The sequence below is a fragment of the Synchiropus splendidus genome, chromosome 1 (genome assembly GCF_027744825.2).
Source record: "Synchiropus splendidus isolate RoL2022-P1 chromosome 1, RoL_Sspl_1.0, whole genome shotgun sequence".
Lineage (NCBI taxonomy): Eukaryota > Metazoa > Chordata > Actinopteri > Syngnathiformes > Callionymidae > Synchiropus > Synchiropus splendidus.
The window spans coordinates 6,035,128-6,058,597 of record NC_071334.1 but is presented as its reverse complement, the minus strand read 5'-3'; the positions used below and the strand labels follow the sequence as shown (position 1 = coordinate 6,058,597).

Sequence of the window (23,470 nt, the reverse complement as noted above, 5' to 3'; positions counted from 1 at the left end):
TGTATTTAACTGGTGACATTTGGACTTATGGTCTTGTAACACGTGATCAATACCGAACTGCTTTCAAAGTTAACAGTTGAGATGGTTCAACCAAACACTCTTTCTCACAGTTCATTTGCAATGCGTTCTTTAGTATTAGTAATTTAGTAATTCCCCCCCATCTGTATCTCTTGAAAACAGTGACTGAGCGGCCCAGTTGGACTCAACAGAAACCTGGCGCTGGACGCTAGATGGCGACAGATTCTCTCCAAGCAGATCCTGCTTTGAAGAAGAGTTTCCTCTATTTCCGGGTCGGCGTGTTTCGCATCGCGGTGGTTGTCGTGTGTCTGTCACTGTCGCGTCGGAGTTGATCCACAATTATGTCATCGGAAGGTCCCGTCATCCGGACACAAGAGGCGGCACCCGGTTTGTCTATGATCCATTTTACGATGATGTGAAAGACGTGTATGAAGACGCATGCTAACACTTTGGCTAACGCTATCTGCGTGCTGTTGTTGTTGGCGTCAGTGCTCTGAACGGTCTCTCAGTTCCAGGGAATCTGCGGCTTTGCTGTCCGATCTATGGCTGCAGGAGGGTCTACAACGACCAGGCGGCTCTGGAGGTCCACATCAAGGACCACCAGATCCCAGCCCAGTCTGTCCCAGGTGAGCGCCAGCGTGAAAGCGAGGCGGTAGCTACTGCATCGTGAAGCCTCTCTAACGGCGCGTGTGCTGTGCTCAGGGAAAGTCCTCCAGTGCTCCACGGTCGGCTGCTCCTGTTCCTTCCCGGACATGCAGAGCCTGATGTTGCACACGCGGCACCATCACAAACCCAACATCTACTTCCTGTGAGTTCACACCAGTGCTGACATCTGCTGCCGCGTCCTTCTGCGTGACAGTCGCAGTGGTTCTGCAGTGCCGGTCCCTTGGGTCAGGAGGTTTGCTGCCGATCACCGAGACCGATCCCATGGGTCGACCATGAATTTCTAACCAAAACGATGAGACTTTGTGTGTACATGAGGTGAAAAAAAAGAACCATAAAATTGTATTTATTCAGACACGTTTTCAACGAGGGGAAAATGACTATTCTACAACTATTCTGTCGGAAGGACTGAACTGTAAAACATTTAATGTGATGTGAGACGGCGCACGTGATCGGTCGCTGACAGGTAGTGACCAGCATTAAGCCGATCACGCTGATATCGGTCGATCATCCCTATTTGAAACCAACTGGTCGTGACAGCAGTGCTTCAGAGAAACCAGACTCACACCAGTCGTGAATCCTCTGTTCCAGGTGCGAGAGCTGTCGGACCAAGCTGCGCTCCTACAGGGGTCTGCTGACTCACCTGCACACCTGCTCCAAAGTGTCCCGCTCCAAGGCCAAGGCAGCAGAGGCAGCGGCCGCCCAGCAGAGCGCCAGCAGCTCGTCCGCCCCGACGACGGAGGCGGCGCCTCCCGTTGTGAGCCCCGTGACGGGCGCCGTCGGACCTCAGCCGGAGCCTCTCGTGGCTCTGCCCCCGACCACAGACATGGCCCAGCAGTTTAGCGCAGAGCTGACTCCCGACCCTGCGAGTCAGCGTCCTCACACCTTGTCTTCTCTTCTTCCTCCTTCTCCTCCGCCTCTGCCTGAAGTCGATGATCCAGTTGGGCCTCCACTGCTGACCCAGGCTCCAGAGAGCGCCCTCTCCTTGCCCCCCAGCTCCTCCGCCCACATGAGGACGCAGAACCAAAGCTGATAGTGACGTGTTTTTCTATGTGTGCGTCCTTCAGTCACACTCACAGGTCAGCAGAAATCATCACAAACTTCATGTAGAGACTCGTGTTGAAATCCACCATCTACTCCCAGGATGAATCATGGAACTGCTTTTTCATGACGTGCTCTGTTTTTATTTATATTCAATGCTGTTCTGGGTGAAACTAGAAGGGTAAACATGTGGAGGAATAAAACCACACTGGCTCTGCACTTGTCATTTTCAAGTCTCTTCAACTGGACTCCCAGAGTGCAACAACAGTTTCCTGACGTCGTCGGCCTTCCTCAAAACGTTTATCGTTGTAGACCACAGTTTAAAAATGAAGAACTTTTGCATCACTTTTCGCCCTGAAGGGCTGGAACTTGTTTACTATAGTGCAACAGTGGGGCTCCTTTACCACCTGATGGTTTCATTTCATTTTATTTTTTATATTCAGCTACTTCAGTCTGTCATAGAATCAGTGTATGATTCAACTGGTCCGCATCTGGTGGTGAAAACAAGTCACCTGGGGTGAGAAAATGTGTGTTTCTTCCTGGCTCATTGAATGCTAACTTCATTAATAGTACAGTCATTTTTGTTTCAGTTTAACTTCCCAAATTTATTTTCAAAATCTCTAACTAGTTTGCTGCCTGACTAGGATTTATTTTGACCTTTTCAAGCCGAAGAATTACCAGCAGCCATTAAAACGAGGAAAACAAAAAGAAAAACGAATGACGCGACATATCGAGCCATAGACATTTACATCCAGGTTCCGTTACTCGGAGTTTGTTTTTGGTATCACGCCACTAGGGGAACCCCGTGTCCTGAATGTTGTGGACCGCAGTTTCAAGCCTCCTCAAAGCTGCTTGACTTCCAGCTACAAATGCCAATAAAATGTGTTACTTTTTATTTCATTTACTAAGAAAAAGACATTGAAAGAAAGTAGCAGAAACCTGACATCCCTTTTATTGCTCAACACTTCTACAGCCTCCTCAACCAACAGTCTCCTGCACTACAGCTTCTACTCCGTATAAATCCTTTAATATTCATTGCTCAATACCCATCTGTTAGTACAGTCGCCTTCGCAACGCTACGCATACAGTACACACAGGACAACTTTAAGCACAACGACGCTCGACAACAACAAACAATTGCACATTATGAATTATTTTCCCCCGCGTTTCATGCAAATGAATGCGGAGGCAGAGAAAAATGACTAGAAATAGAAGAATGACAGCAAGAAACTTCCACTTCCTGGTTCTCGTGGGCACATGAAGGTGGGTCGGTTGGTCGCACACCTGTTGTGACCTCCAAAAGAAGAAGGTTGTCGGCGAAAAAACAGAACCTACAGTGAGCGAAAATACCTCTGCACTTCCCACTAACCTTCCTCCACGCTGGCCTTTCTCATTGACACACGCTGACTGCATTATTAACCACTTATCTGGTTCCATTTTCACTCTTCCTTTTCACACACCACTTCAGCTCTGGCCTCAGAAACGTCTGTCTGTGGCAACAGATGCGTCTGCTCCTATGTGCCGTGGTGAAGAGGCAGCAATGTGACCGACAGAAACCACAACTCCCAGACCATTCACGCAGCTGGGGGCCAAAACAAACTGAGTCTGAGCAGTGCTACAGTCCCAAACCCAGGCTGAACTACGGGTCCAGTCGACAGGAGTCGCCAAAAAAAAACAGGAAACTGGGGTCTAAACATCGTACCGTTTTGACAACTGGAGGCTAGTTTCAGCCAACAGCATCTCTGTGGAGAGTTTTATAATATAAACTCTCCTCCTTCATGACACTGGAGACTCTCTTTCTCCTTCTATCCGACTTTATCACAAGTTTCCAGGTATAATATCAACATTAGTGACACCGTTTTCTAGAAATCTCTGAGGTCATGACATCAACATGCACCTAGTTTTTGCTACACTTAAAATCGACTACACAAGCTGCTGTGGGCCTCAGGTTTGACTCAGACATTACATCTTGCCTTCACTTCCTGAACAAATCCCCCAATAGAGTGTACGCCTGCACTGGTTCTGTTGTCGCACTTCAAAAGCTCCAAGCCGACAAACAACATCAGGAGTGTGAACCCCAGGATGACGGTTGGTTCTATTATTTTGGAGGTCAACACTATTGAAGCGTCTGCACCTGCTGAACAGTCAAAGGTCAAGGTTTCAAAGGCAAATATCAAATGTTTAGGGAGCTATTTATGGAGGTGTGACTCTGCCGTTTCGTTTCGTTTCTCTGTCTGGACCACCACCTGCAATTGGTGGGACTCCAGGGGAGAAGAACTTCCATGAGTGAGGTGGACAATGTCTGGTGAAAACCAGACATTGCTCAGAAGATCAGAAGATCAAGATAGTTCTACAGTGAGGTTCTGGTGTCTAAGGTTCAGTAGTCTCTCTCACCAGTCTGAGAAGGAACATCTCAGGTGGATGAGGTTGCGTTTCAGAAGGAGGTTAGTATATAAACAAAGCTACACTAACAAAGAGTTCAGCGCTACGAACGATGCTCAGCTCCGTGACAAATATCCCGACGGCGGGAGGTGAACTTGACTGGAGGTTCACCAGCTGTTCCTGTTCTTCACCAGAGTCAGCTTCTTCACCTCCCTGAGGACGTGGTCGGCCTTCCTCAGCTTCTCCATGGCCTTGGCCAGAATGTCTTCAGGCGCCACTTCTCCCTCGCCCACGCGCCGAGACACCCGCAGCAGCTCGCTGGTCTTCTCCATCTCGGCAAACAGCACCGTCTCCAGCTCCATGACTTGGTCTTGGTCCGCCCCTCTGCTAGTTCTGCTCTCCTCGGTGTGGCTGGTGAAGCTGGAGAGCAGGTCTCCGCTGGAGGCCGAGCGCGTCTTGGCTGAAGGTGCCAGAGCTGGGAGGCTTGAATCAGTGGATGTGAGGCGCGCCTCCGCCAGGCTCCTGCTGAGGTCCTCGCTGATGTCCAGAGCATCCAAGCCTGCGCTGCTTCCTCTCAAAGCAGAGGTGGATGCTGCCAGCATGTCCCCGTCCAGAGAGAACTCGCTGTCCGAGTCCGAGTGCTGGCCGCTGTCCACTGACTTCTCCTCAGACTTCTTCTTCTCTCCGGGCCGATGGCAGAGCAGCGGGCTCAGGCTGGGCTCGCATGTGGTGACCAGCACAGAGGGAACTGGGAGATGAGCTTCTGGAAAGAGATCATCTGAATCCGGCGGAGAAGGAAGTTCTCCCTCACCAGTGACACCTGAAGGATGTTCCTCCGGAGTGAAGGCAGACATGTGGGAACTGATGTCAGAGAGAGCGTCTTCTTCTGCGCTGAGAACAGCTGGAGTTTCTCCTTCTTCCTCCATGTCTTCTGTGCATGAAGGTTTCATGTTGGTGGGTGGAGGAGCGGGAGGGTGGGAGGCCGCTGAGGACTCCACTTCATCACTCGTGGACCTGCTGGCGGGTTTAGCCGGGGGAGTGGGAGGCGGCTTTTTCACTGCTTCAGGAGACGTCTCCGCGGCGCCTTCCCCCTTCATGGAAACATCAGCATCTGGAGCAGGAGGTGAAGGCTCATGGAGCTTCAAGACAAGAGGAGACTATCAGTCAAGATCAAGGGAAAACATCTGCTCCAGGACTGGTGCGTGGATGTTATTTCAATGTTGAGTTTTGAATCAGCTGTTTACTCAGGGCTAGTGATGGGTGGATGAGGCTTCATGAAACTGTATCGCAGGGTTGATGAAACAGGGTCCTGATTTTCAGAGGCCGCTAGATGGCGCTCTTGGTTTAGAAATGATGTGAGGTTTCATTGAGTTGTTCAAGTCCAAACATTTTACAGCAAGCAGCGCCATCTGGTGGCCTCTGAAAATCAGGACACTGTTTCATGAAACCTCAACTGCGCATCACAACTCAGCACCATTTCATTCACACATTCATTTCATCTCTGTACCTGCTCCGAGTCCTCGTCACCAGCTGGTATCAGAATGGGTTTGGTTCCTTTGCTGGGGGGCATCGGTGGCATCACCACCTTCTTCTTGACGACGGGCTCGGCTTCCTGAGTCTCGCCTGGTTCTCCAGCTGCTTCCCCTCTACTGCCATCTTCCTCAGCTTCAGCAACAGCGCTCAGTTGGTTCCCAGGGGAAAGGACAGCATTCTCCAGGTCCAGATCCAGACGCAGGATCCCGTCAGAGGACAGGTCTGCCACCTTTGAGACCCAGATCACACCAGACACATCAACCACAGAACGGATTTTTGTTTCAGATGTCACTATGTGATACTGATGTGTAGCTCAGCGACAAACCAGTGCAGCAACAGTCTATTGGGCTGGGATTATGCTGTTCAGTAGTGATGGGTATGGAGAGTGTGAGAAAGAGGTAAAGAAGCGGGTGCAGGCAGGATGGAATCATTGGAGAAAAGTGTCAGGTGTGATGTGTGACAAAAGGCTGTCGGCAAGGATGAAAGGGAAAGTGTCCAAAAGTGTGGTGAGGCCAGCAATGTTGGATGGTTTGGAAACAGTGGCACTGAGGAAAAGACAGGAGGCAGAGCTGGAGGTAGCAGAGATGAAGATGCTGAGCTTCTCTCTGGGAGTGAGCAGGATGATGATAGGATCAGAGGGACAGCACATGTGCTCAGGTGTTTAGGAGACCAAGTCAGAGAGGCTAGATGGAGATGGTTTGGACATGTACAGAGGAGAGAGAGAGCCAGTACATAGGTAGATGAAGATGTTGAGGTTGGAACTACCAGGCAGAAGGTGGAGAGGAAGGCCAAAGAGGAGAGTGATGGAGGTGGTGAAGGAGGACATGAGGTTTGTAGGTTTGAGAGAAGAGGAAGCAGAGGACAGGGGGAGATGGAGGAAGATGATCCGCTGTGGCCACCACTGAAGGGAGAAGCCCAAAGAAGAAGAAGACTTGTTATAGGAACCTCTTTCATGTGAATCCTGGTGGGAGGCCGCCGCCCACGGTTCCCTTTGGGTCTCGAACGAGTGACATGATCCAGGTTGCAGCTCTCGTCCACTTTGATCTGCGAGAAGGTCTCACACTCAGTCGCCCACTTCTGCAGACACGATGAGCTTGGGAAGAGATTTTCAGAATTACCTCGTCGAAGACCTTGTTCTTTGCGCGATTGATGCCATCGGCCAGAGCCTTGATCCAGGCTTCCTTCTCCTCCGCACTTTGAGTCTGGAACTTCATATCTGGCACCTGCAGGACAGCAGCGTGGCCATGAGTGACCAATGTGACCCCACCGTCTGGGGACGGACTAAGGCCCATCCTTTCCTCTGTGAGGAGGAAGAACCCAACTGCCAGGCGACTTGGTCCATCAACCTCAGGCTCCCCAAAACTTGGAAAAAACTCTCATGTCGGTCGCCAAAACCAAGAACCAGCGATGCGTGGAAGGAATAGGGGGAAGGTGCTGCCCCTCCTCACACTGAGGCTCATGGGTAGCAAAGCTGTCCAGAGCACCAAGCAAGTACAACATAGAAGGTGGAGCCAGGTCGGCGCTGACCTTGTTTCCCGCCTTGGCAGAATGGATGAGGACCAGTCTGTGCTTCTTCTTGAAAGGACTCTTCAGTTCCTGACACATGTCATAGTTCTCCAGGTCCAGTCGCTCCAGACAGTTCTTCAAGTCCTGCAGGAAAACAAACAAGAGGCTTGAGCTTGACTGAACCGGACGTGCAACCGTGTTTCTTTATTTGTCGTCACCTCATTCTCATACACGGCGATCTCTGTCTTCTCCAGATGAACGTAGCGCTCCTTGTAGCTGGGCAGGAGTCGCCCCACAGCCTTCTTTATCCAGCCAGCCTTCCCCTGCAGCTTCAGCTCCTGACCTTGGACCAGCTCAGCTTTCACTTCCTGAAAATACCAGTGGAAACAAATGGTGTTCAAGAGACCAACTTAAGACCTCTAACCACGGGGCCGCAGCCCAGTATCAGTCGGTGAAATACTTGATTTTTAGCCAGGATTTTGAGGCCCTAACCCCACCTCCAATCCATTCCCCTCCAGACACACCATGCCAATGACTGACTTAACTATGTGCTTTGTAAAAAACAAGCTGGAAACATCTATTTGTACAAAAATAATTTAAAAACAAACAATACGCCTGAGTCACATCATGGTTGCCACTTTCAGATGCAGCTGTTTTACTCAGCTGACCCTGATTCATTTGAAATAATACTACAAGCTAAATGTCTACAGTTCTGTTCAGCTTCTTTCTGTGGATCTGTGATGGTTTTCTAAATGTTCACACCTTTAAACATTCATTCATTCAAACACTATATATATATATATATATATATATATATATATATATATATATATATAGTGTTTGAATATATATATATATTCGATTCGATTAAAAAAAATCTAATCTGAAAATATTGTTTATTTTACATCACTTTGTCAATGTCACAATAAATCACGATGGTGGCTATATTCAAGTTTTTATTATTTATTATTATTATTTATATTATTTAAACTAAAGCTCTTTTCATGTCTTGAAAATATTTGTATAAGAATTTCAAGTCCATTCAGAGTAGTGGAAACCCTAGAACATTGTGTAGTGAGAAACATCCCTGAAGAGGAGCAAACTTTTGTTTGCTTTTGCTCATACAAAATAAATAGACATGAAATTTGATCCCAGTCAAGCTATTTCGATCTTATGCGACAAGCGCTACAAAATAGCGCTTTCTAAAAGGAGGAAATTGTGGATAAGTTCAAAACTTTAGGAACTTTTCCGCTCTCACGACGGCCAAGCTACATCAACAAAAGAGTCGAGAATTGTCGAATTTCGATCATATTTAGCCAAATTACCGGGTGGAAACACCCTCCTAGCTAGAGGCCTGTTGGGTCCACAAGCGGATTTTCCAATAACAAGACAAAGGGGTTTCTTTGAAATGGTCTTATTTGCCTGTATGACACATTGACCTCCAGAGGGGAAATGAGCATTCTATTTAAAAGCATACTTCCTGTTAGAGAGGTGCGAGATGTGACTATCTGGCAGACGTAAGCTTTGGTCGACCCACTTGGGCTGTGTTTAAAGCTGAAACCAATGGTCAAGGGCTTCGAGGAGAGCCGTGGTCAGGGCTTCCAGAAGATCAACCCCCCTCCCTTCATCCAAGTTTGGAAATCTGATCCATAAAATCAGGATCAGAACAGGTATATATATTTTTAGAAGACAAAACTTGCATACAAATAAGTGCAATTTCAATGTTCAATAACAGTGGGAAGTGGCCGGAGATGTTTCCTCAATTTAAAGCAGAAGTTGGTCTTCGCAATTGTTCCCTCTGAATTCAACGTTTGCAGAGCGAGTAGACGCTGCTGCTGGAGCCAATATTTGACTGCAAAGAGAAGCAAGAATGTTTGATTCACCTTGGAGATTGATGCTTTGAATTTAAAGAATCAGGAAACTAAAGGCCTCCAACTGCATTTGTCCACAGGCGTGGTGTTGTTCAGCCCAGAAATCAAACCGTGCAACTCGTGTCGCTTCAGAAGTGTGCGTGAACTTGTCACCGTTCGGTTTCAAAATGGCTGGACAGCGCTAGCTAACGTTAGCATGAGATGGCAACAGGATTACGCAGAGGAGTCGATCCAGTCTCACAGCTGCACCGAACTCACCCGCAGCGTCAGCAGAGCTGAAGCCCAAACATTCCCCAAAACACAGTGACTAACTGCGCGAGTGCAGGTGTGGACCGTGTCGTCCAGAGTGACACACGCCGCTGCGATGCCGCTGAGACTGAAGACTGACCGACAGCCCTCTGAGCGATCAGCTGACGCAGGAAGTGGATTTTGCTGAGGAAACACAGGCTTCAGCCACAGGCTTTGACCTTGAACAAGGCGACGGTGAAGAGCCTGAACATGAGAAGGGCGGAGGGTCTGACACACATCTGCTTCTGCTTAAGTTCTAGGTCAAGGAGCATCTGGAATGGGCTGGTTTTCACGCCGACCCTGCTGCTGCAACTCACACAGAGCTTGAGCAGATCAGTCCACCAAATTTATCCACCTTTTTTCAACTATAAGAGGAAGTTGAAGTGGATGAAGAGCCAGAGGCGTCAGTCCGAGCTCTTGGGTGAAATCCCCCTGGACTAGGGAGGGCGAGGCAGCCGCCACGGAAACACCATAAAGTTGACTGTGAAAGGAAAATAAACGTGACACAAGTCGACCTCCAAAGTTTGTTCATCTTTGGCATCCTGTGTCGATCGTCTTGTTATTGTAGTACTGAGTACTGGGTGACTTGATCGGGTTTGCGGTGCTTGAATGTCATATCAGATCGGATGTGGCCTTGAGTTTGACACTCACACAAGTGAACTCAGACTGTTGTGAGTGAGGAATCTTCTCTGGAGGGTTCAGCAGTGACTGATCCGCCACCAGGCTGCAGCGACAAATCCTTCTCTTGAGTTGAACTTAAGACAGTAGGACGACTTTGCACGTGGCCACTGCGTTTTCTGGTAGCACGACAGCATGAAGTATTCACACATGCATCCTCAGTGACCACATTCATATCGGATGTGGTCATGGTTTTTCAACACCAGCAGAAGCAGCTTCCTCCTGAATCCACCTCCCAACCAACTACAAAATCGTTTCATTGCATTGTCCAGTTCACGTTCATTGCTCACGCTCAATGGTCTGCTGTTATTTAGCATTTGATGGTTAGCAATATGTAACAGCAACAGCAACCTCAAATTTGGATTGGTTTTCACCCTTGTTGCTTCAGAATGAAATGAATCAACACTATTTTTTGGATGGTTTTCCTTGTAATGTTTAAAATGATGTCCGTAAAAATATAATATGTATGTCTCTCTTATTTTTTGGTGTTGAACTGGTACTTGAAGCACTATTCTATGAAGACAATAGTAGATATTGGAAAATGAAATTCAAAGTATAATCTGGTTTAGTTCATGGTAAAATTAACCAGATTATCTAGGTCAGTGTTTTTAAAACTCTTTTAAGCCACAGCTCACTTCGTTCCCCAAAACTCACCACCAACGGATTTTCAGCCAAAGCGCTATGGTGCTTAGTCCTTTAGAAAATCCCTTTCAATTTGTGAAAAATTGTTGCTACTGACACTTGGCTATTTGCCGGAACAAATTGCAGAAAATGTATTTATTTAAAAATGTCTACAGAAAGGGGGCGGACAATATGGCAGAAATATATCAAGATTTATTTGTACTAATTGTCTGTTTTGATTTCATTTTATCTCCTTTACGTGTTTTTACTGTAGCTTGGGGATTTCCATACAAATATTTAACATTCTTCGGCTCAGCTTTCTTCATAACAACGACTCTTCACATTTAGGATCACATTTATTTGGTTCTACATTTAGTTTTTAGCCAACTTTTAAACCACGGAGCAAACTTTTGACAGTCTGCGAGTGTCAATAAAGTTTTGAAGTGTGGCGTCACGTTCGGCATTAGCTCTGTTAGCTCTTCGGTGCAGACAGTTTTGGGCGACGCAGGTCCGACAAAGATCACTCAATTATTCTGTGGTGAAAGTGTGTGGTCAAGTTAGAGGCACATCAGGTTTAAAAACAACTGGAAGTTGTGCATTTGAGCGGCTTCTTCGCAGCAAGCGTGTGGGAAGAGCAGCGCATCAGCATAGATCTACGGTGTATAGAAAGAATGTGACGGAATCTATGTGATCTCCTCACGTTGGTAGATGGTAGAACTCTATCTCCAGACAACAAGATCATTTCCCTCAACACACCTGACCGTCCTCACGGCACAGCGGTTGAAAAGCACCGATCTAGGTAACGCAGTCTGGCTACAGTGCTGGCAAGCATCTTTAAAGCTGGACTACGACACTGGTCCAGTTCTCCCAGCCGTCATGTGCCGGACCAGTGAGCAGACTTGTGCACCAAGACAGGCCTGTTACAGTCGTATTTTAACTTCAATTCTCAAAATATTTTGGTCGTGCTACGCAGTAAGTGTCCAGCTAAAACAGCAAACAGACGTCCAAATACTGTATGAAGCAATAAGCGATGGGGGAGTTCCAGACACCCACGGCCGCACCCTGTTTCCTAAAAGAAGGAGTGGATGGACTCAATCTGCGCGTGTTCTTTCATCCTCATGATGTCACCACATGTTTCATGGAAAGATACTGAGGAAAGGTTGATGCAGATGTGGAGCATATGCTCCCTCTATCCGCTCTGCTATTGCTAACGCTTGGCTGTTTTATTGAGTGAGCAATGAGGCGCCAAGAGTGTAACTGAGAAATCTATTACAACATGAAACGCCTTTTATTTTGCAGACACTTTACACACGCCGTCCCTTTGCCAAGGTTCTCCTCATGTTTATTAACCCACGAGGGGGAAATACGGCTGCAGCTCTTTAAAAAAAATAGTTTAGTCTGAGCACACAATAAATGAAGAGTGTACATGGAATTCTGGGTTTTGTTTTTGAACTTTGACTGACCCAGGTTGGGGGGAATCCCAGCCCAGGTAGATGGACCCCAGAGAGGAAGACAGGCAGGAGGGAGGAGGAAGGAAGGGAGAGAGAGAGGTCACTGACGGTGCAGCTCAGCATTTCATCCGTCATCGTGGAAGACACGAGATTCATAGAAGTGATGAGCTGGCCGCTGAAGTATGGTGAGGGTAGTTTGCGTGGTTCTGACTTGGAAGAGACCAGCCACCTCGGACCAGAAGGCAGGAGCCGGAGTCGTGGATGAGGATGTTTTGAAATCCTCATACCTTCCACTGCAGCCAAGTCTTGTCTTGGTATGCTCTGCTCCACTGCTCCGCCTGTCCTGACTGCAACACCAGCTCACTACTGACACGCTGTTGCTGTTGTCTCCTGACCTCCACGCAACAGTGATCCAACCAGGCTTCTCTTCTCAGAACCACCAGAAACTTCTGCAAATGTGTTCAGAGCTGGACCTCCTTCATTGAGAAGGGAACAAAGGCACAGTCAGAGACGTCCAAAGCAAACTGAAGAGGGGCCAACAACACCTACAGGCAGAAGCTCGAGTCCAAGCTGGTGAACAAACAACACGAGCAGAAGATCACCAGCAGAAAAACAAGCTGTAATTTGTTCCTGTGACCTAAAACCCCAGGGGCACTCTCCAGGCCTCCATCCTGAGCTAGACTCATCTGCCAATGAACCACTTGAGATGGGGAAGTGCTTCTCTGATCCAGGTGTCCAACACTAGTGATGCTAGATGAGGCTTCATGAAACAGTGTGATGATTCTCAGAGGCCACCAGATAAATAAAATGTTTGGACAACTCATTCAATGAAACCTCACATCATTTCTAATCCAACAGCGCCATCTAGTGGCCTCTGAACATGAGGACGCTGTTTCATCCACCCTGCGATACTGTTTCATGAAGCCTCATCCACCCATCACTATAGAACACCAACCCCGCCACCCTATGAGGGAAAAACTTATCAGAAGTGTCGACCTGTCGGAACCGGTTAGCCTGGCGGCTAATGCTACAAAAACATTCTTCAGCGGATGTTACCAAACACACCAACAAACACGTAGTCTAATCCAGTGTTTCTTAACCATAGGGCCAGGGCCCATGGAAAGGCCGCCAGCGCCTCCTAGAGGGCCGCAAAAAAAAGTTTTTTGTTTTACAGCTTTGGGCTGTGAGACGCTCAGTTTTAATACATTAGCCACATATGGTGGCAGTGGTGTGTCACTACATTGACTTGACAGCTGCAGATCTGTGATAGTTACCAACTATGGAGAAGTTCTTGAAAAGAAAAAAATGATAAAGAAAGAGATGCCGCCCCCAACAGTAAACACTGTCCATGAAAGCACCTGTTGAAGCAGTTTTGAAAATGATGTACTTTATTTACTTACTTTCATTTACACTTTACTTTATTTTATGATATTTAGACATGGTTTTATCACATCATATTTATTTTATTCTGAATTTATTGATTTTTTCCAATTGTATCAACAGTTTGCATCAAGTGTATTTTTCCTTTTTTTCTTTATTTAATTTGATGAACATGACTTGCACCTGGTTCTGCTGCTGTTTGGACTTTTCCATGACAAATATCTCTGCGATGATCACATGGTTTCATGTCATTTCACAAGGTTTCGGTTTGTTTACGTGTAAGTAGATTTGTAGATAAGTAGATCACAAATGAAATCAAGAGTCATGAATCAGTTGTATTGAACGGGCCTCGGGTCCATTTGTTCGGGGAAGGGTGGGCCACGAGATCAAAAAGGTTCAGAACCCCTGGTCTTATCGATTAGTTGAATAAACGTACTCTATTTCACTATCAGACATGAGAGCTGACTCCAGCGACAGCAGAATTCACAGGCTATATTTTGACCCGGCACGTCTTTGCCGTCATCAGTCAGATTCAGAGCACGGTGCCCTCTGGTGGTTGAGAAAGAGAGGTGCAGCCAAGTAGCTGCTCAGTCAGTATTTAATAGAGAAACACTGAATTTTTCATTGACAAATGTGCCGTTACACTGTAATAACCTGTGAGGCGCTACTGAGCTGTTACATCCTTTGAACGCCTTTATGTTCTGCACTGCTAATGTCACAAGTTTCTCACCCACAACACATTCTGCCGTTCAAATTTCTCACCTCCTCACGGCACACAAATACAGTATACGTCTCGCAAAAGTGCTGGCAACAGTACTGCGATGCATGTGATGCTTTTTAATCGGTACTGCACAGTATACAAAGACAAAACGGCTTGTTTGTAACCTGAGAGACCAGGTGAAATCGCTTGAGATGCTCGTGCTTCATGTGAGAAAACGCTTTTGTGTTGCTTAAATTGACGCATTCTAGTGCTTCAGGAAACATTGATCCCCATTACCATGAACACTACAACTGCGTCCTTGTGTGATGCTATGATGGCAACATGCCACAGACTATTCACTGTGCACCGACTTCAACACTCTAAGCACCAACACCAGCCCTGTACATGTATTGTCATGTAAGCCGAGTGTTTGTGGAGCAGATGGACGCGACAGTCACGCCCCAGCCGGGCACTTGAAGGGCCACGGACGACCCTTCCGAGAGCTTCGGTCTCACCACATAATGATGCGGTCAGCACAAGTGGACAGACAGACACATATGTGTCTGCTGCTGCCGAGTCCTGGGCAGCATGAGGGGAAACAGAGAGGCGGCATTGTTGTGAGCCGCTCGGACATAATGTGAGTGTCTGTTTCCTCTTCCATGAAAAAGGGTCAGAGAGACCCCTCAGCCTGCTGCAGGCCAGGGCACTGACCAGGGAGACTAATGACCATGTGAGGACCTTCCTCATTTCTGAGATTAAACAAAGAGACAGTGAGACAGTCGGGCCGAGGACGGAGGAAAACTTTTGCAACCCGCCTTACTTCACACTCCGATTTCTGTCCTCTAGTGTACGATAGGAAGGTAAATGGAGGCAAAATGATAACATCTAAAAAGAAAATTAAAAAAACTGGATCCCTTTACTTAATTCACTTTTATTTCCACCTTTCAAATGATTCAATTGTCACTGCGAATCCAGAAAAATGCAACGCAAACAGCAGTATGTTGTAATTATTGCTCCAACATCCCTGGAGTAGTTTAAAAAATAACAACGATTAGGAGCATATTCAAACTTAAATCAGAAAGCGATGCAGATTTAGAATCACTGTATGAGGGAGTCAAATCCATCCGTGCCTCTTGTGCAGTGCAACATATCTGACAGTGACTATATTTGATGTTATATTTATCATGTGATGACGAACGCGCATGAAAACACGTCTTTATTGCATCAGGACGGAGTTGGGCGTGTCGTACAACTGTCCCCTAAACTTCCCTTAACGGGTTCCTTAAAAGGTCTTGCGCTCCTTCTTATAAATCAAAGTCGTGTGCGTCGCGAAATGAAAGTGTGCGACCTGTTCTTGTTCACGCGGTCTAAAGTGTGTGTTTTTCCCCCTGCAATAAAGCGCAGTGACCGGCGGGCAGGTGCTCCGGTCACCGATGGCATATGAGAAAAACGGATGGTGGACTTGAGATGTGCGTGTGAAAGAGGTCGGTGGTTGTTCAACAGTTGTCCGTCAACAAGCCGGAAGAGCCAGCGGCTGCGAGCAGATACTCACATCTTCCATGATGCAGGTCCGTTATGTGAGTCCGTCGACGCTGATCTTTATCTCGGCCACAAACGCGCCGCTTCTGCGTCGAGCGTCGATGCTGTCAACATTTCCAACGCTGCTCTTCAATACGGAACCAGGCTGGGCTGACGATTTATTTCCTCTTTTGCCTCGGAGTGCGAGCGAGCGAGCGAGAGAGAGAGAGAGAAAAGTTCGATGATAAAAGTTTGGTTTCCGGTGCAGCTCTTGAATAGAGTCGAGGAGGAGCCTGATCCGGACACGGACCGAGATGCGGAGCCTGTGAGGCGGCAGTGACTGGGCATCGCCACACTTGGAAGAGTGGGAAGGTTTGGAGTCTTGAATCGGTGGACGAACACATAGATGGACACAGTGTAGATGGGCGGGTTGGGTGTGTTTGTTAACTGGTGTGGAATGATAACAATGGATGGCTGAATTCTCAAACGGGCCGTCTGTGGTTTATGGATGGATGAATACAGTCGCAATGGATGAGAGGATCTTCACAAAAAAACATTTTTTTTAAAACAAGTTATATTCAAACTGAAAGTGTGTTGAACATATTATTCACTTTCAAATGCGGGACGCAATATATATATACCAGAAAAAAAGTGTAACAATTTCCCTATTACTGAGGACACTTGTCACTCAACAAGATCATAAATACATTTAAAGCAGATTTTCAACCGAATTATCAAGGACAGCGGATATTTCACACGCGGAACTATAGTTTGTTCTCACGTTGCTACACGGATCCAATGAAAGTGACGGACAGGTGAAGATGTTTATTTTCCTCAGTGGTGATCGTGTCATTTCATACGACCAGTTTTAAAGTTACATTTGAGGAATAAATCGCTATGAAGGTGGACTGTAATGAAAACTGGAGTGATGGCGGAAGCTGCTGAGGAGGAGGCGGCGGTGTTGTCGGCCATCTACTGTGGGGCAGGAGAGTTCCAGCTGCTTCCGCTGCCCGGTGAGCTCTCGCTCTCCCCATGTAATACTCTCCAAAACTAGGACATCTGCGAGAACGTGTCATGAAATGCATGCTAGAGGAGTTTGTCAGTATTTGTTTGGGCTGACAAGCGCACTTACAGCGACATTGTAAACAAAACTGTCAGAGGAGTAAAACATTTAGTTCCAATGAATTGACCCACTGCGGGATTCTTGGTATGAAAACCATGAAAACCACAGAACTAGTGGCGTCTGAAAGTTACTCTGTCTTTTCAGACTGAAACAAACTTAAAACGTATCATTTTTGTGTGTGTCTGCAGCCCAGGAAGGGCTGATGGTCCAGATCCAGAGCGCAGTGGGAGGAGAGACCGGGCCCATCCTGACCACATCCTTCCATTTGCACCCTCTCTACCCCACTGAACCCCCCAGGATTTCAGTGTCTTCCCCTTCTCTATCCAGAGGTCAATGTCTGGCCATCAGACAAAAGCTGGTGGAGCAGGCCCGGGTGCTGGTACCGGAGCCCATGGTCCACCAGCTGGTGCAGTACCTGCAAGTGAGTTCACATTTCCCTCACACACTGTTTGCGCACAACCTGCCGTGGCCGCCAAACACTCGCAACACTGCTGTCATTTGCGTGCCAGGTGAACCAGGTGTAATGTTATTTATTTCTTGTTTAATGTGTGGCCCTCATCCTTCTACCCGGAAATATTTTCTCCATCAGAGACACAGAAGTGTAATGAAGTGTGAGTGTGATATTCAGTGCAATGAGCTCAGTTTTCCAACCGATATTCAATACTTTTGGAGCCTTGACAGCTTCTTTCTGCATCTGACGCCCTCTTGTCTCAGCCTGGTTGGACAGCGTGGATGTTAACCTTCATACTTGTTTGTGGGGTCAGTGTGTAGACCTCAGTGAGGTCCTCAGAAGGAACGAGGAGGGAGAAGTCGGGCCGTCCCGGAGTGCTGAAGAGGAGCAGAGGTGGGCCGCAGTCCTGATGTTGGACCACATCCGCTCACTGAAGCGTTACGTGAGGCTGCTGGAGCGCTGGACGCAGCAGCTGCAGCTGACCGTGCGGCTCCTGCAGGGCCCCAGAATTCTGCTGCTGTTGCTGGGCTCCAGGACCTCGGTGAAGGTGAGTCACATTCATGTGTCTGTCGCACAGCGTCTGTCTGTCCTCTTGTTTGCTATGTCCTGTATTTCTCCCTCATTTATTCCTCCGATTTTGTTTTCAACAAAGATTCAACTATTCTCCCTCATGGTGCTCGGCATCTGGTGGCACTGACTATGTTTGTCCCCAGGAGTTCCAGCACCTCCTGAAGACCTCCAAGGTGGACGTGGATTCAGCTGGCAAGAAGTGTAAAGAGAGAATGATGACGGTCCTGATCGAGAGACGGTGCAGCTGGACGCATGGGTCAAGGTCATTATAGTTTATGAAAACTAGACTTGTAAGTCTCCTAAAACGGTATGGATAGACTCACTCTTAGGACTGGAATAATAGGTTTTATTCAGGGTTTGTGTGCAGAGAAACACGTGCCTGACTGATGGGCGGTTCCTGTGTCGCCTGTAAAATATCAGCCACTGTAAGTTTCACTCCGCCTCCTGTCACCTCTCTCTTCCTCAGTCCCTCCAGCTTTGAGGAGAGACGCTACCAAAGTAAAGCGCAGGCGTCGCAGATCTTCCAGGAACTGCAGCTGGATCAAGTGTACCAACAGATTGAGGACGTCCTCTGTGACTGAGCCTGGACATCGTCATATGTCACATGACTCCTTCATGTCACAGAAGCAGTGCGTTTGAGTGACAGAATTAATATATTTTTACATGTATACATGGAATTTTTGTGTTTACAATATGCCCATTTCTGTGCCATTTTAGTAAACAACTTAAACAAGAATAGTCTGGTCTGATTCTGCTTTTGCTTTTAACAATATTAAGCATTGATTTTGATTTAAAATGTTAAGATCTGTAAATAAAACACTTCTAGACTTGTCAGATCACGTTTGTTGCAGCTTCCTGCTGCTTAAAAATCACTGTCCACCTCCATTACATTTTGCCATGCGCATAACCTCTGCCAACAATGTAACCACCAACGGGAGATTGGGTGCCAGGATTTCCAGAAGCCACCAGATGGCGCTGTCTGCTGTATAGCGTTCGGACTGAACAACTCATTCAATGAAACTTCACATCATTTTTAAGCGCGCCATCTAGTGGCCTCTGAAAACTAGTTTCATAAACCCTACAATACTGTTTCAGGTGCTTTAGATTAGATGTCTTGTTTTCTGTACGCAATACAGAAAATACTAGTGACAAGCAGATGGGGTATCGTGAAACAGTAGTGCAGGGTGGATGAAACGGTGTCCATATTCTCAGAGGCCACTCGGTCACGCACTTGGTTTAGAAATGATGTGAGGTTTCATTGAATGAGTTGTTCAAGTCCAAACCTTTTACAGCAGACAGCGCCACCTGGTGGCCTCCGAATATCAGGACACTGTTTCACGAAACCTCATCCACCCATCACCAGTAAACCCAGTGTGGCGCAGGGTTGGAGAAGGCTGTGTGGATGAAGTGCCGTTCTGACTCCTTTGATAGACCGATGAGTGGGTGAAGACTCAGGAGGCCATGGTGGTCAGTGAGGGGTGGATGAGGATGACATCATCACTGTGATCTTGCTGTCAAGGACTGACACCCAGACTCTGTCCATGGAAGAGCAGAAACAAAAGGACCAAATGCACTGGATGTAAAGGCTTTCAAATATAATTTATTACACAAGAGCGAACGCAGAAGCACAAAGCTGCAACTCTGACTAAAGCAAAATGAAACAACTTTATTTAAAATATGAAAAAGGAGTATTTTTACAAATGATCTGTACATGACATGTGACACGAGGGCCACACATGCTGAAGGCCTCACAGGTCGATGATTCCCTTTGTCTTGAACTTCTTGGCTGAACGTTCACTGGAGCGCTGTTCAAACCTGCTGCCGTAGATGTGAGAGACGAAGCCGTTGACCTCCACAGCAAACACGCTGTTCCTCTTGGGGATGACTGTCGGGCAGCAGAAGCAACATCACATGACGCTCGCTCAGCAAACATAGCTCCAACTGGACCACGCACAACCCACTGCCAGCCACACAGCAGCCCAAACTGGCAGCTGAACGTGACCAAGACGGAAAATCCCTGCCACTCAGGATACAAACGTCACTCAAGCAGTATTGTCGTCGGCCGCATCCCAGCGGCATGTGACCGTACCTTTCAGTTTGTCCTCTTTGGTGATGAGTTTGAAGACGTGTTTGAATTCCTGTAGGAGAATTCCAGTCGTTCCCACATACGAAGCACATTTAGACCGGATCACTGTGAGAAGGGAAAAAATATCTTCATGATACTGACTATGGTACTTGATACTAATGGGTTGTGGTGTCCTGATTTCCAGAGGCCACCAGGCGGCGCTGTCTGCTGTAAAATGTTTGGACTTGAACATCTCATTCAGTGAAACCTCTCATCATTTCTAAACCAAGAGCGCCATCTAGTGGCCACTGAAAATGAGGACACTGTTTCATCATCCCTGCAGTACTGTTTCATGATACTTCATCTCAACATCACCACTATTTGCTTATCATTGGAGCAAACAGATCTGCGGTGCCGTTTCTCTCAGGAAACCACGAGCGGCTGCTCACTGACGTCGACTTCTCTCAGCCTGGACTCTCTCTCTCCACCCCTCACCCTCATGGGGCGACTCGTCTACTGTTCTGAGCGGCAATAACTTGGGTCGCAGGCTGATCTACCATGTCACGGCGGCTACGACTGAAGCGGCACGCTTGTATCTGGAGATGCCTTTTATTGACTGTGAGACAAGCATCTACCTGTGATGATGGCACCATGGAAATCAGCCTTCACCAGCTTCTGCTGCACCAGCTGTGGATTACTGGGGACAGAGGAGGAAGTGATGAAGACAGAGGTGAGCGTCACACGTTCACACTCTCGCAGCTGCCTGAACCAGTAACTGAAGTTGAGCTGGCGGAACACACCTTCCACATTTCAAACTTATTTGATTGGTTATTTGAACCCTGGTTCCTGCATCGCTGTATTTGCTGCATCGTGCAGCGGAGGACTGTGGTAGACCGTGTGCTCACCTGGTGGGCTTGAGTCCTCCACACAGGTCAATGATGTACTGCCTCCAGAGGTCATGCAGCGGCAGGAACAGCTCATATCTAGGATGAAAACACAATGATGTGACCTTGACCATCTCACTGAGGGGACTTCAACAAGACCCTCTCTGCAGCTCCCACCTCTGATGCTCCTCCTTGATCTGAAAGATCTTCATCTCTCTCTTCTGCCGGGCAGTCAGCCCCTTTGACTTCCTGTTCTTCCTCTTCTCCCTCTTGGGCCGGTTGTACTCCAGAGTGACGGCCTTGTGCTTCAGCAGGGTGCTCGGGTCCACGCGGGAGTTCTCCTGGAGGCTGCTCTTCAGGAAGGCCTGAGTGAAGGCCTGAGCCTTGGACCGGCTCTGAGACTGGAGGTCAGGACGAAAACAGACAAAAGGTGTTCAGGTGTTAAAAGGACAGTTTGACACATTGATTTTATGAAAAATGTTTTTTTTTCCTAGCCTTAGAAGTCAATATGATCTCTATATCTGCCATTTGTAGCAGCATTTGTAATGACAGAAAACACGTGCACAACACGTATAAGTACACTGAAATACCGAGAAATACATCTAACAAATAAGGGAAAAAATTGTCCTACACAATTAAAAATAACTATTTACATGCGACATACAATTAGACTTCCCTCTCTCTGTGGAGGCAACATATGGCAGATAAGCAGACTAGCTGCGATGCTGATAACACCAGATAACAGTGTTCGTTCATCTAGGAAACATCTGAAACCTCTTGCTTCAGACTCTTCCTGGTCGTCTGCCGCTGCTGCTGTGGCTGCTGCCGATCAAGGACTGGTTTTATAAAAAGCTTTTTGGACGTCCATGGCACAGAGTTGACAAAGAGTTGACCGCGCACTTCCTGTCGTCACCTTTCTCTCCCATCATACATCAGTGTCAGCGACCGAGGAAATGTGGAGGGTTTCAAGTCTGTCACTCTGCTTTGTCACTTCATCAATATGCAACTCCTAATTCACTACTGCAAAATCAGATACACCAAATTGTGAGTGAGTGAGTGAGTGAGTGAGTGAGTGAGTATGAGTGAGTATGAGTGTGTACGAGTGTGTAAGAGTGAGCGTATGAGTGAGCGTAAGAGTGAGCGCAAGAGTGAGCGCAAGAGTGAGCGCAAGAGTGAGCGCAAGAGTGAGCGCAAGAGTGAGCGCAAGAGTGAGCGCATGAGTGAGCGCATGAGTGAGCGCATGAGTGAGCGCATGAGTGAGCGCAAGAGTGAGCGCAAGAGTGAGCGCAAGAGTGAGCGCAAGAGTGAGCGCAAGAGTGAGCGCAAGAGTGAGCGCATGAGTGAGCGCATGAGTGAGCGCATGAGTGAGCGTATGAGTGAGCGCATGAGTGAGCGCATGAGTGAGCGCAAGAGTGAGCGCATGAGTGAGCGCAAGAGTGAGCGCAAGAGTGAGCGCATGAGTGAGCGCATGAGTGAGCGTATGAGTGAGCGTATGAGTGAGCGTATGAGTGAGCGTATGAGTGAGCGTATGAGTGAGCGTATGAGTGAGCGTATGAGTGAGCGTATGAGTGAGCGTAAGAGTGAGTGTCAGAAAGTCCACAAACTACAATTCTGCTTTGAGATCTTGTGATTTTCAGGCACACGTCCACTCACCTCAACACCCAGAAGCTTCTCCAGGTCTGGAGGAATCTTGGCTTGAACGACTCGATCTGAGAAACAAGTGGGGGGGGAAAACATGCGTTTGTACTTCTCCAAACGAAACAGCTCCCTTCTCATCCCAGTCCACTCGGCCCGGTCTGTGTTGCTGGTCAGCTCTGCTTCTTGTGGGGGATAAACGTGTACCTTTCCATACTGGACCTCTACTCTCAGCTTCAGGGTAAAATGCATGTGTAGAGACGGTCACTCCTGTCCTCCTCTCACAATAGACTTTTGGTGAATTATGGTGATCAAATGAGATCTGAGTTGTGTCATTTACCATGGTCTGTAAACACTCATTTAGTCTGGGTGAGATTGATATGGAAGCTTATATGTCACAAATGTCACCGTATCGCAACGCAGTAACCATCGGTGGCCTTATAGAAAAGGTATTTTCATCGAGTGGCGTTTTTCAGGGTGAAAGCGTTGCACTTGACATATTCCATTGCACCAATGATTCATTTCAAGCAGAGAAGAGCTCAGCAGTTTCAACCCTGTGAACAGAGTGAAGCTTTAAACAGCGTCGCTGGTCTCCAGCATCGAATCACTCGGGAGCAAGAACAGTATGTTTTGACCAAAGCTCCCTGGAACAGTTGTCACGAGCGCGTCGTATTGATAAGGCGTTTGCAGCTGGTGGACTGGTTATTTTTAGTGTCGTGATTAATCCTAAATAACCACATCATTGGAGATTATAATACTCATAAAAGAAAGTTAAAAAAAAATGAGGACAAACGCATTTTAAGCTCCAATAGCCAATGCACTCCGTTGCTTGGCTATTGGAGCGAATAAAACAAGAGTCCTATTGTATAAGCATCAACCAGCGTTAGCCGAAGCTGGAGAAAATGAAAATATTATGCGGTATTTGTGAACTCACCTTCCATAAAGACGATGACTTGTCTTGGCGTGTGTTCGTTCACTGGCCCCACTTCTCTTCTTCGACAGCGTTCGGTTGGTGTAGTGCCGCGCGACTGCCCCCCTTTGGCCATCGTTTATACTGCAGTATATTTAGCCGGACCTGCGTCTACGAGCGTG

The 23,470-nt window shown here is 47.4% G+C and overlaps 4 protein-coding genes across 6 annotated transcripts; 2 read left to right on the top strand and 2 right to left on the bottom strand.

Moving 5' to 3' along the window:
- Positions 1–150: 150 nt before the first annotated feature.
- znf414 (zinc finger protein 414) lies at positions 151–2,569 on the top strand. Its single transcript, XM_053861727.1, has 4 exons — positions 151–405; positions 528–644; positions 721–826; positions 1,273–2,569. The coding sequence occupies exons 1-4, from the start codon at positions 360–362 to the stop codon at positions 1,712–1,714; spliced, it is 711 nt and encodes a 236-aa protein (XP_053717702.1). The 5' UTR covers positions 151–359; the 3' UTR covers positions 1,715–2,569.
- plekho2 (pleckstrin homology domain containing, family O member 2) lies at positions 1,819–15,982 on the bottom strand. Its single transcript, XM_053861653.1, has 7 exons — positions 15,685–15,982; positions 7,362–7,511; positions 7,165–7,287; positions 6,756–6,860; positions 6,583–6,681; positions 5,612–5,866; positions 1,819–5,243 (listed from the first exon to the last, which is right to left on the bottom strand). Exons 1-7 carry the CDS (start codon positions 15,691–15,693, stop codon positions 4,272–4,274), a joined length of 1,713 nt encoding a protein of 570 aa, XP_053717628.1. The 5' UTR covers positions 15,694–15,982; the 3' UTR covers positions 1,819–4,271.
- On the top strand, positions 15,450–18,559 carry rwdd3 (RWD domain containing 3). 3 transcript variants are annotated; one of them, XM_053861681.1, is made up of 5 exons: positions 15,450–15,700; positions 16,962–17,194; positions 17,538–17,771; positions 17,938–18,056; positions 18,261–18,559. In XM_053861681.1, the coding sequence occupies exons 1-5, from the start codon at positions 15,586–15,588 to the stop codon at positions 18,373–18,375; spliced, it is 816 nt and encodes a 271-aa protein (XP_053717656.1). In that variant the 5' UTR covers positions 15,450–15,585; the 3' UTR covers positions 18,376–18,559. The 3 variants fall into 3 exon arrangements, with proteins under 3 accessions (XP_053717656.1, XP_053717674.1, XP_053717666.1); XM_053861699.1 differs by having other exon boundaries at positions 15,603–16,022; positions 18,261–18,558; XM_053861691.1 differs by having other exon boundaries at positions 15,610–16,663; positions 18,261–18,557.
- An 825-nt stretch (positions 18,560–19,384) lies between these two features.
- Positions 19,385–23,387, bottom strand: pop4 (POP4 homolog, ribonuclease P/MRP subunit). The gene is made up of 7 exons (XM_053848822.1): positions 23,313–23,387; positions 22,397–22,452; positions 20,921–21,144; positions 20,765–20,842; positions 20,495–20,556; positions 19,884–19,985; positions 19,385–19,679 (listed from the first exon to the last, which is right to left on the bottom strand). The coding sequence occupies exons 1-7, from the start codon at positions 23,317–23,319 to the stop codon at positions 19,543–19,545; spliced, it is 666 nt and encodes a 221-aa protein (XP_053704797.1). The 5' UTR covers positions 23,320–23,387; the 3' UTR covers positions 19,385–19,542.
- Between the last annotated feature and the right edge of the window lie 83 nt (positions 23,388–23,470).